Source organism: Lissotriton vulgaris, chromosome 2_1 (assembly GCF_964263255.1).
Source record: "Lissotriton vulgaris chromosome 2_1, aLisVul1.2, whole genome shotgun sequence".
Taxonomy (NCBI): domain Eukaryota; kingdom Metazoa; phylum Chordata; class Amphibia; order Caudata; family Salamandridae; genus Lissotriton; species Lissotriton vulgaris.
This window is the reverse complement of record NC_141687.1, coordinates 2,031,734,439-2,031,753,390: the sequence shown is the minus strand read 5'-3', so window position 1 is coordinate 2,031,753,390 and position 18,952 is coordinate 2,031,734,439. Positions and strand designations below refer to the sequence as shown.

The window sequence follows — 18,952 nt, the reverse complement described above, 5'->3', positions numbered from 1 at the left end:
CATAACCGTAGGTCACGTGTTATGCTACCGTCAGCACAATATTGTCTAAATGAAGCGCGAAGACAGACTACAGCTTAACGCGCCCAGCAACGGCGAAGCCCATCTAAAGGGCAAGGTAAATTAAACTACTGCCATAAATCGTTGAAACGCGGGGGTCACGCCACTAAAATAATAAATATTAGAAACTCAAAATGGAAATAAGGATAACATTAATTATATATATGAAAGGGCTAAACTCCAGTTTATACTCTATTAAATAATCACACCACGTGAGACAAGGGGAGTCCATCACCATTAACTGTATACTAATTAATAAGGAGCAAGAAAATTATACCAGCTAAAACCCCCAAAAAATTACGGACACCTGGAGCCAAAGAAGCCACACTCCTCACATTCTGATTTGTCAATTGTACATATGACCAATCTTACATTATCAAATATCAATGACTTAATAAAACATAATAACAAAAGAAAAGAAATTAACACAGTTAGCTATATTACTGTAAATCCACAACGTCATGTAATAAACCCTTCTTTTTACAGTTGTATTAATGCCCACATCTCATCCTTGTCATTCAGACCTTCTCTGGCAGTATGATATTTTTCTATGAATCTTGCCTCTAGTTTGTTTAATTTTCTCTGTAAATCTTCCCCCATGATGTTTGATATTACATTCAGGACTAACCAGTGAATCTCTTGTTCGGAGTGACCTGCATCTATATAGTGTTGTACCAATGGAGCCCCATGTACCTTACATTTAATTCTAGACTTGTGTTGTAGCACTCGTTTTTTACAGTTTGCGTTGTTTGCCCTATATAAAACTTCTCACATGGGCATTTTATACAATACACAGTATTTTTTGTATTGCAGTTAGAAAATACTTTTTGATAGTGGATTTGTCCATTAATATCAAGTTGTTTAGTGTCAGTAGTGTAATTACATGCTGTGCATGACTGGCAACGGTAATGGCCAAACACTGGGGCCAAGCCCAATAGACTTCGCAGGTCCTTATTAGGCGATTCTTTATGGGTATCTGCTCTAACTAGTTGTTGTCTGATGTTCCTTCCTTTTCTAAACGCAAAAAGTGGCTTCTCCAAGCCGAACCTGGGCTTGGAAGGTATATCAGACAACAACTAGTTAGAGCAGATACCCATAAAGAATATTGGTCAACAAACTGTGGAGGAAGCAACCACACTGGAGGATAGAAAGGGACAATACATTCTGCTGTACAATAGGGACAGTAACACTGTGGGGCATGAAGGGATATCAAGGGGTACAGTCCCTGCTCCCCCATGCTCCCCCATGCAGCATATAACTCCGTGTGACCTAGAAGTGATAACAGTGATAAATTATCCGACGTACTGGATCAGAGGGGGTAGCCTCCCTACCCCCACAGCCCTGCAAATTCAAATTGATGCTGTGCAGGTCACAGAGGCTACCAGAAGCCACTGCAGGCCTCTCCTCCCCTCCCCCACACTCGGGCTGACAAATGGGCCTATAAAGCCATCACTGCCATTTCTTTTAGCCCAGCCAGCGCCCAAATAACTGCACGCGCATTAAACATGCTTGTGTATTGCTTTTTGATTCTCGAGCGTACCTCCACGGGATGCCTTTAGCTTCCTTTTGTGTGTTGGTGATTGTTTTTGGGCATAGCCAGTAGGTCTCGCATTGGGGACCATATAAATGTTTAGCCATGCAACGGTTGATGGTGTTGCACCAAGGATATTGTGCTGTATAAATAAATACTTATATGGTCCCAAAAGCGAGAACTATTGGCTATGCCAATGCTTGTTATTCTCTCTCATGGAAGGATAAAATAATTAAAGAGAAGTGCAGGCAATAGTCGGGTAGCACAAAGGTTGTCAATAAGCATACCTTAACCATCCTTATGCTGAACATCTGATTTGAAGTATCCAAAGAGGGAATTCAACAAAACACCTGCAGAAAAAGCTACTACTCGAACCTGTTAATCATAAAACAATAAAATAAAGTGTGATCGTCCGTAAGGAGTCCCACTTCTTTGCCTTTTTAATACCATACCTGCTCCTGGAATTTGACGACAATCTCAAAAGTTGACAGTTCCTAACATGTAATGCCACAATCACAAATACTACACACAAAGGCAGTTTGGATGGCATACACATCCTTGGTATACCCCATATGCTAAAGCATTGACTGATCATTAAAAGCAATGCAAGTGTTAATAGTACACAGCAAATACGGTTTCAGGATTAGTGAAGTAGATCACAGAGACTCATGATTTACAGAGAAGACACAACACTATTCCGCTAACAGGCCTTTGAGCTTTTGCCACAATTTCACTCTAGACTGATCGCTCAATCTTTTTTTGTCCTCATTGTGCAACATTGTGAGTAAAGAGTTGTCGGGGTCGCTTTTCTTTCTTTATCCTTTACCTTCACTGCCATGGGGCTGGGTCTGGGCAGTTCCCCATGGAGGTTTAAAAGTAGAGGGATTCCCTTATTTCCAATACTCTAAAGAAGGTTGATCGCTCAATCTTGTTAATATTTGCAACACTAAACTCCTTTCTCGCAAAACCACCATCACCACACAATAACACGGAATAGGTATTATATTTCTTTAATATCGTTTGTCTATAAATATTTTAATTTTCAGTTTATTAATATAGCAGTTTCTAAAATAATGAATGTCTAGTTTAGCTGTAAGTCTAGACGTCCGCCCAAATAGATCATAATTCATGCAAATAATACCAAATAAAGATTTTTCATTACTTGGCATAATGTCTTGTTACTTTCCAATCTTCATCTGAGCAAATTTCTAAGGTGCATGAAAACAATTATCATTAGATTCCTCTAAAATGAGGCAATGTCTCTGCCCTTCAACCAGTATACAACAAAGTTCAACAAACAACTCACGCTAGATCCCAGTTAGGGAGTGAAAACTTGATGGGTTGCTAGTCTCAGTTTTAGTCTGAAGGAGAATGACTGAAGTAATGAAATATACTGCATTTTATTATTTTAAATGCGTTTGTTTACAAATTGTGTGATTTATGGAGCTGTGATTTATGTTGCGCTATTTGGCTATGCAGAGAATGGTTTCTAAGTGCAGATTTATGTAAGAACAAACACCCAACAAAATAATGCTTTAAAAAGTATTCTTACTTGCCACTTATAAGCACCTGTGACCGCCGGTTGTTCACTTGGTTATCAGTTTTATGACGAAACTGCAAATTTAAAATAAAAAACAAAACATTACTAGTTTATAATGTTGAAACATAGCCTATTTTACCCCCTTCAGTTGGGACTTGCATTGATGATTCTATGTCACTTTCAAGAGCACGCTAAAATACGATGAAAACATTTATTAGACTTCAATTCACATTTGTATCAGGGGGGTGGCATCTGGGGCTGGAGCCTACTTTGCCCATTCCTTAAAACGTCTCTGAGTGGCATCATGTGCCCTTTGACCTCAATGCTATCAAATAAGTTACCCCTTTTCGGATATTTTGCCCCCCATTAACCCCATGTTTGCGGCGAAAGGCATATAAAAAAGGATATGGAGTGAAAACAAAACTAGAAACAAGACGCTCGTAGAACCCAGTTTTCTTTCCGTTTCTGTCATTGCCTTCCTAGCTCCTGAGAACAGGAATAACAAGGACGGGTCCCAAGATAATGTAGGTAATGGTAATGATACTTCTCTTGTATACGGTACTTAAACTGGAAACATCAGTTACATTGCAGTGTTCACACCGCAATACCTTTACAACGCGGGCATTACAACACAAGTCATTTCAATGACTTGTGCTGGATGACGATCTAAGCTAAGGAATAGTATGATTTAACTATTCCAGCACCTTCCCTACTGTAATGTAGGCTGGAGTTGGAATAGTAAACCATACTATTCCAAAGTCCAGTGCCCTCCAGCGCAAGTCGTTGTAATGACTTGCGTTGTAATGCCTGCGTTGTAAAGGTATCCCGGTGTGAACACCACAATGTAACATCGTATATTCTACTTAAACTGCTGCACAATGTAACACAGCTTTCTCATCATATCAGGTGATAATGTTGGAGAACATCTTGGCTTGAAATATCTTGTGATAGTCAATAAGGGGCATATACTGTAATAAAAGTATTTGTGCCACTGCTGGAGCACAGGGGGTACACTCAATGCACCATGGCTGGGCACAGTAACCAAACACTCACAGAAGAAGTAGAATACCCTAACTATAAAGAACATCTTCAGTACCATATTATCTCAGACTACCTACTTTGTAATTGCAACGATCACCAACTTCTGAATGTGAAGGTCTCCTCATCAAATCACTTCAGGATGTTTTGTTATATTAGCAAGACAAGTCTGATGCTGGTGCTACCAGGAAATAATTACCTTACAAGGAAGGGTGATGACTATGAATGAAATAAAGTACAAGAGTAGGTCATTTATTCTGGGGTATTAGTTACCCAGTTTTAGCTGTTTTCAGTGAGCCAGGGATCTAGGGGTGATAAGCTCCTTGTGGTTCAAACTATACTTTGTGTAAATTAGTACTTTCTACAAAACATGTGTTGTTCATAACGCCTCAAGTTAGACCGGGTTGGCCATTACTGTAAAAACCTTACACTTTTTATGGGTGTTAACCCAGCAGGAAAATTAGGCTTTATTTGCCACCAGGATTTTAATTAGACATAGATCTTAAATGCCGATATTAATGGATTCAAATGTGCTATGTCAGTGTCTGGCATTGTACTTTAAGTCTATAAAGTGAGCCAAGATCAGAGTTGTTCTATCAGTCACTGGGCATTAATAAGTAATGCTTAAATCAGGCTTGGAAAAGAGAGGGTGTTTTAAAAATTTAAAGCACAAGGGGTGACACCATTAGGCTGTCTAAGGTTTTTATTGCTCAATGTGAAAAGCAAGTTCAACATGAGTCCACCAATGCGAATGAGGTCATGAAAATCAGAGAGCTCTGTGGTCAAGAGCTATAGTCCAGAAATGATGTTAACGTGGGGAGTGGCAGTTGAGCTGGAAAATGCAGAGATAAATGAAATTGTGTGCTGCAAATCATACTTTCAAATGATGTTGCTGTGACAGTGGAGAGGAGTGAGCTAACATAACATTTGTTTTTAATTACTTGTGAGTTTGGGGTATTTCCTTTAAAAATGTATTGATATAGTATCCGGGAAATACATTTGTTCATTTGCAGCAGCAAAGTGCTTATGTATAAAAGTGGTGAAGGTGATTGTTGATGAAAAGGACAATGCATTCACACTATTGTACATTGTTACATTATGCCTATTTACAATCTGAAGCACCATGAGGCAAGGCTATTTCCACGTTTCGCAAATTTGTTGATAAAGTTCCAATGCTGGCATTAAAACTCCGACTGAATATCAGCAATTTTGCTTCTGGTCACAGATAATGCCAGACAAAAGATACATAATGGTTCTCAGTGGCATGGCTTACAATGTAAGTCTATCCCCTCTAACGTGACAGGAGGTTTGGATTTCATTGAAGTCATTGAGGCGAAGATTATGGCTGATCTTAACTGGAAATCTCTATATATATATGTATATATATATTCACAGGAAAAAAACAAAGGTTACAGGGACATTATAGTTAGGAAATTGAATTTTAAAAAGCCTAAGAAATTCACTGAAAAAAACATGAGTGATGTCCCTGACCATGTCATGTGTGATGCAATAAGCAGTGCATTGCAGGGGCATAAGTTGTAGTTGAGTTCTGCTGAGTATAACTGCTGAATCGTTCTGGTTTTGTACGAGTTAAGTGTTAGCCTAACTAGAACCTCCCTGTAAGCTTTCTTGTTTTCAGTGAATTTCTACTTTTTTTTTAGAAGTCTATTTCCCAACTATAACGTCCCTGTAAACTTTGCTTTTTTCTGTGAATTTCTATGTTTTTTTTACATTTTACAACATTCTTATAACCTTTGCTATATTATGATACTATAGTTTTTTTAAATTATGTTTACCAAGAATAAAGCCTCTCACCTAATTTTTAAAAGTCAATTTTTACTATTTTTTTAATGCTGTGGTAGATTGTTCACAAGAGGTCTGCCAGAACAACAGTCAGTGGCTAATCACCTGGATTAATATTAGTTTACAAAGTATTGGAAACAATTATCAATATGTAGATGCAAAATATGGCAAAAAGAAAGGAGAAGTATTACATTTTTGAAAAAATAAAATCACAAAATACTGCAAATACTACAAAAACTAAGGTGAAAACAGAGACAATGATGGAAAAGGTAGGAAATGCACAGAGTTTGTAAAATAGATGACAAAGGAGTGACTATGACGGCAAAATATAAACCATAATGAATTTACTAGGATAAAACAAAAGAGCACTATTAATATTTTTCATATAACTATTATCTCTCTTGATATATATATATATATATATATATATATGTTCCAGTAGCTCATGCAGACTCTGCCTATATATGGCCAATTCTTCGGTGGTCCAGATTCTAACCCAATAGGAAAGGACTATTATTTTTCGGTTCAAAGTCAATGGTTTTTGTTCTGATCATGTGGTCGAAATGAAACTGCGGATTTGTTGATATCCCCAAAAATAATTTTAGGGGTATAGGAAGTTTGTAATTACATTATACTATTAAGCTGAACATTGTTACAACTATTTCAATGTTTCTTTCAATTTTCAGCTGAAATTACCTATTTTATCATTGTGCAAATCTGAGGATATGCAGCAGAATTGGTTCTTGTTCAACCACACCTAAAGTTTGGGAAAACCACACCCAAAACAGTCAGTTTGATCCTGGCTGTTGGTGCATAAAGTTGGAAAGCTCACTGGTGCCATATGTTAGGGCAGAAGAGAATATGCCAGCTCTTTCTTTTGCATGAGAGGAAGTAGGAGTAATAGAGGAAGAAGTTATTTACATCAGAAAGGAGAGTGATATGTGGAACTGGTTTGCTGTATCTTCTGGAGAGAAGAAATCCCTGCCAGATAAATTGAATGTAAGGTGTGGGAAAACAGATTTCCTGAGGTATTAAGAAGATGTAAAGAGATGGCACATCATCCATGTGGAAGCACATCAAGAGCAGCCATGAACATGCATATTTAAGAATGGTGATTGAGAGAGCAACATCCTCTACTGATGCAGTAGCATTGTCATGTACGCTAGTGCAACCTTCTGCAATATTAACATTCCACCAACCTGCACTGAGCTTAAACAAATGGTCTTTCATTGTTCCAAGTGCCAAGAGCTCGCATTGAACAAAAATGATGATATTATGACAATGTTGGAGAAGGTGAAGAGACATCAAGGTTATTTTTTTTCTTTGTTTTGTCACATCATCCTTCTTGAAGGACATGAACACGAACCATAAATGCTTATGTTACAGTTCTAAAGGAGATAGTAGGATTATCAAGTGACGGAGGAGCAGGAACATGTGCCTCAGCCAACAGTCTTTGAACATTAAAACTCCATCAACCTGTGCTGAAGTTAAAGTAGTGGCCTTTAATTTTGTGGAGTCGCAGGACATTCTGATTTAAAAATACGAGGATATTATCATCATGTTCAAGAAACAGAATCTTCACCATTATTATTTTTTTCTTTTCTTACTGTTTTAAAACAGTAGATTTTTTCAATTTGCAACTCTTTTGCATACAATTTCATTGTTTGACCGTTTTACTCTGCTATGTAGTGCACTTGTTGACAAAATCAAATATAAAAAAAAGGTTGTAAAAACAAAAACACATTTTCCATAAACAGTTGTGTCCATGTTTTTATTGTTCTCTGGCTATATAAGGGTTTTAAAAGTGTGTGCATGGGTTTCTTAGTGTACATGTTAGTGCGTGTCTGGTTGTGTTGGTGCATGAATAAATGTCTGATTGGGAGTGTCAGTGTGTTACTGTGTGCCTGCATGGGGGCGTATACATATACACACAATAAACACAAAGGCTCTTCTCAGAGCCACCCTACTCCCCCGAACATTTTTACATTTTTTATTGAAATCTTTAAAAGTAAAAATTTGTCTTTGCAGATCCCTTGTGGATCTTCAAACTATAAGCACACATTCAGTACAAAAGAGCACATTTGATATTTCATGTAGCAGGTCGTGAGTGGAACTCGTAGTGGGTGTAACAGTCTCTATGTGATTATAACTGTGGGTGTGATACTATCTAAACAGGTTTGTAAATGGGTGTGACATAGTCTGTATGGGGTTGTGAATGGGTGTAAGTGTGTCTATGGTATATGAATGTCTGTATGGGTTTGGCAATCGGTGTGACAGTGACTATTGGTTTGTGAAAGGTGTCACAGTGTCTCTATGGGTATGTGAGTGAGTTTGAATGAGTCTGTAAGGGGTTGTGAATGGGTGTGACAGTGTCTAGGTATGTGAAGTGAATGGGTGTGACCGTGTCTGTATGGGGTTGTGAATGGGAGTGACAGTGTCTGTATGGGTTTGTAAATGTGTGTTACAGTGTCTCTAAGGTATATGAATGGGTGTAACAGTGTCTGAATGGGATTGTGAAAGGGTGTGACAGTGACTGTATGGGTTTCTGATCGGGTGTCACAGAGTCTCTATGGGTATGTGAATGGGTGTGACAGTGTTAGTTTGGGTGCATGAATGAGTGCGACAGAGCCTATACGGGTTTGTAAATGCTTGTGAGTGGAAGAGAGAGTATAAAAAAATCTATGTATTTTTTCCCCAGCCGTGCTAAATCTGCTGAGCCACCGCGGAAAATTTACATGGGGGATTACGCCGAGCCCTGCGAGGGATCCGCAGAGTTCACAAACGATAAAAGAAAATATGGGAATTAACATGGGGAAAATGCATTTGGGATCTCCACTTTTTCTTGGACCCCCAATTCAGCAGTTATAGTTATCGGACGTAACGATAACTTCCACTCCACAATGCATTGCTCATGACCACACATATTATATCACTCATGACATGGTCAGTAACATCACTGATTACTACACTGATTGTAAGTGTTTATGAGTGCCAAACATATATACTAACCAAATTAGTATACTAGTTGATACTACTTCTACCATATATTATATGAGTGGCTGTGTGACTGTATCCTTGCGTGTATGGTGTGTATGTGGCTGTATGGGTGTATAAGCGGTATGTGAATAGCTGTGTAAGTGAGTGAGATGCTCTCTGAGTATCTGCATTGGTGAGTGTGTCAGTGGTGGTGTGGGTGTGTGAGTGGCTCTATGAGTGGGTAAGTGGGTGTGTAGTGACTGTATGGGTGAGTGAGTGGGTGTATGAATGGATGTCTGAGTGAGTGACTCAATACGTAAGTGGCTGAATGAATGAGTGAGTGGCTGTTTGAGTGGCAGTTTGGTTAAGTGAGTTGGTGTGTAAGTGGCTGTATTGAAGAGTGTCTGTGAATGGCTGTATGGATGACTGAGCAGATGTGTGAGTGCTTGTATGGATGTGTGAATGGGTATGTAAGTGGTTGTATGGGTGTGTAAGTGAGTGTGTGAGCATTTCTATGGGTGAGTGTTTAGAGGCTGTTTGAGTGTGCGAGTGCTTCAATGGAGAAGTGGGTATATGAGTATTAGTATGGAACTCTGAATGGGTATGTGAGTGGTTGTGTGGATATGTGAGTGGGCGTTCAATAGGTTGTATGGGGTGTGAGAGGGTGTGTCAGTGGTTCTGTGGATCATGTCATGAGGGATGTAATATGAGATATCATCAGAGATGTCACTGACCATGTCATGAGTGATGGAATATGTGAGGCTATAAGCAGTGCATTGCGGGGGCATACGTTATAGTTAGCTCAGGTAACTATAACGGATTAATTTCACTGGTTTTGTATGCGTGAAATCTGAGCCTAACTACAATGATTGTATAACCTTTGGTTTTTTCATTGAATTTCTAAGGTCCACTTCCTAACTATAAAAGTCCTGTAACCTTTGTTTTTTTAGAGAATTAAAAAAAATCAATTTCTATTTCCTAACTACAATGTCCCTGTAACCTTTGTTTTTTTAAGTGAATTTCTATGACTTTTTATGACTAATAGTCATTCATTTCATTTCATGAAGCTTTATTCGGTGCATAAAAACATGACCATAAAAGCACAAGCAGTACAATACAAAGCAGCAAATACAGGTTAAAACTAAAGTTAAAATAGACAAGTTATTATTATTATTACAAGTTTTCTATGTTCAATTGATTTATATATAAAAGTGGCAATATAAAAACATTTGTCCAGGGAGTTTATATTATAGATCAACTTCATTGCATCTTCCACATTATAGATACCATACTTTACAAACAGTGGTTTCAAGTAAGTAACCCGAACATTCAAGGAAAGGGGGCAGATTAACATAAAGTGCAGGGTGCTTTGTTTCGAGTGCCCATCACATGGGCAAGGGCTAACAGGGTACTTTTTTGGTTGAGGGAAGGCCACCAGAACGTGGGCCATTCCAAATCTGAGTCTTGTTAAGACAAATCTATGGCTTGATCTGGTTACCATACTCAGGTACAGCTGGTAACCTTCGCTTTCAATGTATTTATTGTAAAGCTGGACTGTTGTAAGGCAACCATTCGCTGCAGAACGTTTTTGGGACCTATGTAACATAAAAGTATCTTTCATTTCTTGTTTAGAGATAGTTCAGACGGAACATGAATCTAACAATATGTTGATCCCATAGATAGTTTGGAAACTGTCGACAACATATTTAAGCCAGGGTATCTTAGTACAGTTTTCCAGGTTGAGACAATCCTCAATAACAAGTTGATTAAACATTGTCTCTTCCTTGCGCTAATTCGATTGGAAAAGCATCAAAGGCCTTAGCGGGATAAGGTCACCTAAATAGGCTGCCCCTACCTCCCTATGAATCAAATCAGTTGCAGCTGAGGTGGGTAAGCATAAAAGTTTTTTAAGGAAGATATTTTCTTCCTTTTGCAACAGGCCTATATTAGTGTAACCCCACAACCCTGCCCCATAGAATGCAATAGAGACACTCCTTGCCTTGTAGATCTGCATCATATCTCTAATTCGCCTATCCCCTAGCTTAGAAGCGATTTTACAAATGCCATAGGAGCTTTTTACCATCTTCGTTCTTACGTTTAATAAAACCTGAGACCAGTTTCCGTTGCAAGAAAAAGTAACACCCAAATAACAGAATTTTTCCACCTGCTGTACTTTCACCCCTTCAATAAAAAAAGCCTGGTTTTTACTAGTTCTGGCCCCACAGATCATGGTATGGGTTTTACTTTTATTTATCAAAAGCTTCCTCTCCCTGATAAAATCAGAAAACCGATCCATCAGGTGCTGTAGGCCAATAGGGGTCCGTGATAGAAGCACGGCATCCTCTGCATAAAGCAGAACTGGCACACTAGACCCAGCTACCTGAGGGGCGTCGGCCTTAACTGTTTCCAAGACGGAGTCTATGCCGTTGATAAATAGAGTAAACAGGGGGGCAAGGACACACCACTGTCTTCTCCCACGCTTTACACCAAAGTTTGGGGTGCACTCCCCACTAGCCCCATACCGCACACAGGCTTGCATCTTATTGCATAGTCTAGCTAGAAAGTAGACGATTTCCTCTGGTGCGCCAACCTCTAACAGGACTTGCCATAGTAGCGAGTTATCAACCAGATCAAATGCGCTGCTTAAATCGGCAAAGCAGAGATATAAATTACCGGCATTGATCTAGGGTCCCACGACCCTTTCTAAAACCATATTGAGAGGTAGCAAGAATCCCCTTCTCCTCTGCCCAGTCTTCCAGCCTGGACAGCAGCACCCGACTCATGATTTGCACCGATGAGTCAAGTAAACTAATAGGTCGGTAATTACATGCTGCTGTCTTGTCACCCTTCTTATAGATAGGGACAATAATCAAATCTCCCCAGGTTGATGGAATCAAGGCTGTAACTGCTGCATTGAGAACCAAAGTAAGTATCGGTCCCCACAGTAAGGGAAGAGCCCTATATACATCAATTGGGACTCCATCAGGGCCCTGTGCCTTTCCCCCTTACTAGCTTTAATGCTGCATTCGACCTCTCCCAGGGTTATGTCCAAAGGGACTATAGGCCAGTGCCTTTGCACTACTTCATTTGTACCAATAGCTTGAAATATGGCTGAAAAGTGGGAGACCCATGCCTCACTACTGACGTTAGATGAAAGTTGGGGAGTTTTATCATCTTTAAGGAAGGGGGAATTGACTGTGGACCAAAACAGGCAGCTATCAGAGGTTTCTGCCGCCTGCGTTAGTCTATCCCAAGCTTCCTGTTGTAATTCCCACTTCCTTTTGGTGAGTGCCATTTTATAATCATGTCTCAAAAGTAAGACTTGATTCCTATCCCTTGGTTTAAGGGCTAGGGCCTGCTTCAATTGGGATAGAAGGGCTGTGCACGCATGATCAAACCAACCCTTACCATTGCCGTTCGAACCTGGCCTTGTTCCCGTAAATATACTATCGATAATTCTGTTAACATTAACAAAATTATTGACAATAGAGACAGACCCACTTCCTGGTGTTAAAATGTCATTAATATCTGCCAAAGTTCTGAATATAATAATAGGCAGAACTATTGCAGATTTTTCCCCTTTCCACCTCATCCTGGTCCCATTTGACCTATGAGGCTCAATATTATCTATGGTTCTCAATTCCCGCTGATTCCTGCAGTTCCAATGTTCTATTTTCATAGCTAAGCAGTTATGATCACTTAAATTAGGTACCTCAATAACCGCTACCAAACAGTAAGGTGCTATGCTGGCTGAAACCAAAATATGATCAATGTGGGAATTTGTGTTTCTCCCAATAAAGGTTGGGATAGTTTGGCCACTAGCATCTTTATCAGGTTGTACTAACTCTAAATCATAAGCTGACATGATACCATTAATTGCCTCCCCATAGACATTATGTGGGAAGTGGGCTGTATTTTCGCCATTATTGTTTAGCACCCCACAAACCCTAGAAAGTGACAAGGGACAGATTGAAGAGTTAAAATCGCCAAGCCAGATGTAAGTAAAAATACATTTTGCTTCTGCTACAAGCTTCATGAGGGCACTTTCCAATTCTTCTATAACATTGTGCCGTGAATTGTTAAATATATTATTATAGAAGTTAATTAAGAGCACCTCTGTACCTTCTTTCAATTGTACCCATAACATTTGGGAATGAATTCCAACTGTTACAAGTTTTACTACTGTCAACGTCAAGTCCACAGATAAGAGGAAAATTAGACCTCCTTTAGCTCTCCCATGCCTCGACTCTACAGCTTCTAAACTGTAACATGCATACCCTTCGAAACTAGGTTTAGTGACACACCACGTTTCTTGAAGACATAAAATGTCGTAAGACCTGATCATATTCTCCCATCCCAGATTATTCTTTTTCGAAGCCCAACCAGCTATGTTCCAGCTCACAATAGAGGTTCCCCCTATGATACAATTATTGGGTTCATTTTGGACATTAATGAGGTTAACATCAGCTTTAAAGGGACCAACATTAGAAACCTCAGCATGTGCTGTTAGTTGATTAATCGTTTCCCTCCCTATAACCGGGTCAGATACCATTCCACTGTCAAAGACTGTAGAAGTAGAATCCTTAGTTTTCCCCAGATCTATACCAGGCCCACCTAAGTGTATTCCTTGGACGTTAAGAGGTAAACTAGGCTGAGGTGTAATGGGCTTTGGATGTCAATCGTTCTGGTCCAAAGAACTCAAAGCTTGGTATCTATTCTGTAGTGGTACCTCAAATATTGGACCTTGGTTGAGGGTAAAGGGTGTAACTCTATTGGTGGCACTGGGCATCTTACTGAGATGATTATAAAAGTATCCCAAGGGGAGTACAAGTACATCGTTCGCACTCTGGGTTAGAGAGGCTGCTCTGAGCAGGACAGTAGCGGCATGCTGAGGGTATTTAAAATTAACAATAACACATTCCCCCTACAGGACTTTCTTGAGTTCCCAATCCAATTAACTCTTCTTGTTGTTAGTATTTGATCTGAGTAATTGATTGGGAACCCACATTGCCTGTGCAGCCACGAAACCGTTTTGTTCTTTAGCGAACCATGTGATTCCTGGGGGGTTTGGGTGGTGTGAGATTGACTTATATCAAGAGGCGGGACATTAGTAAGAACAACTACATAAGGAGCACAGTCTGGTGGAAGATTGATATAACTACTTTTCTTGGGCGCAGATCCTCCAGACGTACAAGTTGGTGCTGTTGTTAACTGTGCAGTCCTACTGCCCCCTGGCAAACCAGCTGTAACTACTTTATTTAAGCTCAACCTCTCAACAGGTGGCTTCGGGGCATTATCACACACACCCCTACAATCCGCTGGTGGACCAGCTGTAACTACTTTATTTAGGCCTGTCCTCTCATCAAGGGACTTCGGGGCATGGACATTAGATATTACCCCCTTCTCTCTAGGCCTAGAGCTGTCATTCTTACCGATGTGCGCATCCAGTAGTCTGCCCAATATACCCACCTCAACTGTCAGAAGGTCTAGTTTATCCATCAGTGGTTTAACAACTGATTCAAACTTCCCCTCAATAATGCTAACCAGTAAATCAAATTGCTCTGAATTAGAATTAGCCATGCAGTGCTTATGCATAGTCTCTTTCTCGCTGGCGTTATTAGCGATTGTGGGTTTGGCTATCCTTTTATTATAGATTCCCCCGCTCCTGGTTTGTACTTTCCTACAGGCCCTCAAAGTTCGCAGGGCTGGGGAACGCCGTGGCGTAATGGCATCAGATGTTTCAATTGGTTTGGGGGGGATCCTGAGTTTGGGCTGGTTCTGCTGGTATTTCCATTGGAACAACCTCAGGATCACCAATAACAGCCACATGCAAATCATTACTAACTACATGTAATGCAGGTGGCAAGTCTGGAGGGTTCTCCCGGCTTAACAACTTTCTTCGGTCGTTGTTAATTTTATTCACAACCTTTACTAAGTAATTGCCCATAGTTGCTTTATGTTTGGACATTTTGAATAAACCAGTCTGGAAGTGTGAGCGGCAGGCAGCGGCAGGCAGTTGGACTCAAGAAGCAAACGATATAAAAATGTACTGAGTGGCACCGGAGTTGTGTGGACACTATATTAAAATAGATAAAAAAGTCAAATATTAACTTCGCTTTCAACTTACTAAATTAACTTTGTCTCAACAGCCAAGGGGGGTTGCCCAGCCCTGCCACGTTCTGCCCCGGACGGCCAGAGACGGCCCGCCCTTTGTCCGGGCTTCGTCCGGCGCGTCCCGCGCGCGTCCTCGCGGGACGAGGGACCTGTCACAGCTTTATGCGCCTCCTGGCGCTCTGCCTCGTCTGTCAGGTCCGCGTTGCCCCTAGGGGATCCTGGGGAGTGTAGTTCAGGTGCAAAGTGGTCAACGGCCCGGCGGAGCCAAGCCCGGCCGGACTTTTCACAAGCAGAAGGGCGGGGGGCGGAGCCAAGCCCGGCCGCGAGGAATGGAGCCGCAGTCGCGGAAAGCAGCAGGTAAACCCCCCGACGCCGTCCGAGGAACACAGGGGACTTGGCCCCTGTCACAGCTTTATGCGCCTCCTGGCACGCTGCCTCGTCCGTCAGGTCCGCGTTGCCCCAGGGGATCCTGGGGAGTGTAGTTTAGGTGCAAGGTGGTCAACGGCCTGGCGGAGCCAAGCCCGGCCGGACTTTTCACAAGCAGAAGGGCGGGGGCGGAGCCAGACTCGGCCGTGAGGAATGGAGCAGCAGTCGTGGAAAGCAGCAGCTAAACCCCCCCCCGACGCCGTCCGAGGAACACTAATAGTCATGTTTGCAGAGTGGTGGAGGAAGGGGGCGGGTCCTCCAACCAGCTCTCAGGAATCCTGCTGTGTGGGACTTACTGGAGGTAACAGGAGGGCTTCTGGACCCCCAGGAACCTTCAGCATCCATAGGAACTTTATACCCAACCAGCAGTGTGCCAGGAGGTGCATTTGCAGAGTGGTGGAGAAACGGGGCGTTGCCTCCGGCAACTAGCAGATTTTTTTATTGTTATTTTTTATTCATTCAAAGAGTGGGGGCACATGATACCCCCCTTCCCTGGGCCTATTTTAGCCCCAGGGACCCCATCCCCCAGGGCCAGGCCTATTTTGAGAATTGGGCCTTTTGATTGAGAGAGGGGGCATGGCCTATAAACACCTCTAAGAAATTTAACTGTGGGGGACTTACTGCAGGTAACAGGAGGTCTTGTTGGCCCCCAAGGACCCTCTGAAGCCAAGGGGACTTCATCCTCCAACCAGAAGTGCACCAGGAGGAGCGTTTGAACAGTGGTGGAGAAAGGGGTATGTGGCCTCTGAAGTTATCTCAGCAATGTGCTCTATGCAACTTACTGGAGGTAACAGGAGGGCTTGTTGGCCCCCATGGACCCTCAGGATCCAAGGAGACTTCATCTCCCAACCGGAAGTGCGCCAGGAGGCAAGTTTACAGAGTAGTAGTGAAATGGGGCAGGGCCTCTGACAAATTGCTGATCTTTTTTTTTATGATATCTTTTCTTCATTCAAAGAGGGGGCTGTGTGGCCCCCCTTTCCTGGGCATATTTTGGCCCCAGGGCCAGGTCTATTTTGACTAGAGGGGGTCACATAGCCCCACCTCCCACGGATGATTTTGGCCCAGGAGACCCCATCCTCCGGGGCCTAGCCTTTCCTTTTTTATTTTTTTTAAAAGTAAAAATGAGGGGGGCTGAGCAACCTCTCTCACAAGCCAATTTCGGCACCAGGGATACCATCCCCCAGGGCCCAGCCTTTTAATTCTTTTTCTTTTTTAAGATAATTCAGGGGTCATGTTCCCCTCTCGGCCAATTTCAGCTCTGGAGATCCCATCCCCTGGGGCCTAGCCTCTGTTATGGGTGCCCTGGCCCAGGGCTCCCAGACATTTTGTTGTGGACTCTGGGGGGGAGTCTGAAGGCCCCCACGATCCCTCCCAGCTCCCTGCGGGAGCCCACATTGCTTTTGGACAGACGGAGCTGCTGAACAAGCAATTCCACTCTACTTTCAGCAAGCAAGAGCATTAAAAATGTTAAAAGTAGAGCAACATTTGCTATGGCTTGGTGGGAGTGGTAATGCTCCCGCCAAGCCATGGAAAAGTGCAATGTCCCAGTGCTGGGCACCCCAGGACATTTCAGGACCCGGTCCCGGGGGTAGGTGGTTCCCAGTGCCATCTATGGCTAACTAAAACATATGCCCCGCAATGCACTGCTTATGACCTCACGTATTACATCAGTCATGACATGGTCAGTGACATAACATCTCAAATGACATCCCTGATGACATCACTGATAACATCATTCAGTGATTGAGTCTTTTCTAAATGTTATTGAACAGAACCACTCACACCCCATGCAACATCTCCTACACCCACTCACACAACTACTCACATACCCATTCACAAACCCAGGCTCATTCTCATACACCCACTCATGCATAGAGCCACACACACCAACTCACACACACATAAAGACACTCATACAACCAATCAATCACCCTTACAGATATTCACACACCCACTCACTTACTCATGTACTCAGTAACCCAAACAGTCACTGAGACAACTACATAGCCTCCTATTAAGCATCTCTCACACTCACCTTTGCACCCGTAAAGGCACTGACATATCCACTCACTCACCCATACAGCCAATTACACACTCCTGTAACTAACACTCACGAAGAGACACTCATGCACCTGCTCACTCATACAGCCACTCATGCACTCTCTCATTCACTATTTAAAGCCAAATACACAGCCACTCACTCATCCATACAACCCCTCACACAGCCACTAACTTACTCTTACTGCCACTGAAACAGCTACTTGCTCATTCATACAAAAACTGACCCAACTACTAATTTATCTATAGTCTCTCACATACCCTCATCCACACACCACTTATACACCCATACAAACACTCACGCAGTCAATTACCCATTCAGCTACTAACACACCCACTTATTCACCCATAAAGCACACACACACCCACTCACACACAGAGATACACAGTTAAACACTTACTTAATCTATGTTTTAAAATAGAATTGATCATTGGTAGTACACAAAGTAAACTATTTTAACCTTTGTAATAACTCCGTATTTATGTTTAATACTCAAACATTTAGAAAACACAATCACTAAATGATGTGATCTGTGATGTCATTTGTGATGTCATAAGTGATGTCACTTACCATGTCATGAGTGATGTAATATGTGAGGTCATAAGCTGTGCATTGCGGGAGCATAAGTTATTGTTAGCTCAGGTAACTATACCTGCTGAATTTCTATGGTTTTGTACAAGTAAAATAGGAGCCTAACTAGAACGTTTTTTTAATTCCATTTCCTAACTGTAATGTTCATGTAACATTTGTTTTTACAATTAATATCTACCTTTTTTATGTAATTTATTAACTGTAACCTGTAACCTCTCAGAGTGAGTGTGTGAGTGAGTACATGAGTCTCCGGGGGTGGGTGAGTGTGTGTGTCTCACTGTGTATGTGAGTGCCTGAGTCCGTTCTGCTTGTTTTCTGCCTTTTATCTGCTCACTTATTGCCTTGTTGCTGACCTTTATTGTTCATCTTCCTGCTAGGCTTGAGCTGAATTGGCAGCGTTACTGAAAAATTCAGCAGAGTTCCATGAGCGGACAGAGTATTGTCCCACCACCACTAATTAATTCCCCATGGATGCTGAGAGTAGTTAGGGCCCAAGATGGCATCCTGTTACCACCAGTAAGTCCCCAAGAGTGAAATTGCTAAGTCCTTGTCGGAGGCCCCACCACCTTACTCAACCAATCTGCAAACGTGCCTCCTGGTGTACTACTGGTGGGGAGATGAAATCCCCTTGGCTGCTGAGGGTCTTTGGGGGACAGGAACCCCTTCTGTTTCCACCAGTAAGTCCTCCACAGCAGTACTGCCGAGACTACGGAGGTGCCGCTCCCTTTCTCAACCACTCTTCAAACGCACCTCTTGGCACACCACTGGTTGGGGGATGAAGTCCCCTAGGCTGCTGAGGGTTCTTGGGGGTCAAGAA

The 18,952-nt window shown here is 41.9% G+C and overlaps 1 protein-coding gene across 1 annotated transcript in view; it reads right to left on the bottom strand.

The window, feature by feature from the left end:
* ATP8B4 (ATPase phospholipid transporting 8B4 (putative)) overlaps positions 1–18,952 on the bottom strand; it is a 3,619,152-nt gene that overhangs the window by 3,026,089 nt on the left and 574,111 nt on the right. Inside the window, exon 5 of the mRNA XM_086958264.1 lies at positions 3,141–3,202. Within this exon, the coding sequence (XP_086814390.1) occupies positions 3,141–3,202 (62 nt within the window). The remainder of the gene's footprint in view (positions 1–3,140; positions 3,203–18,952) is intronic.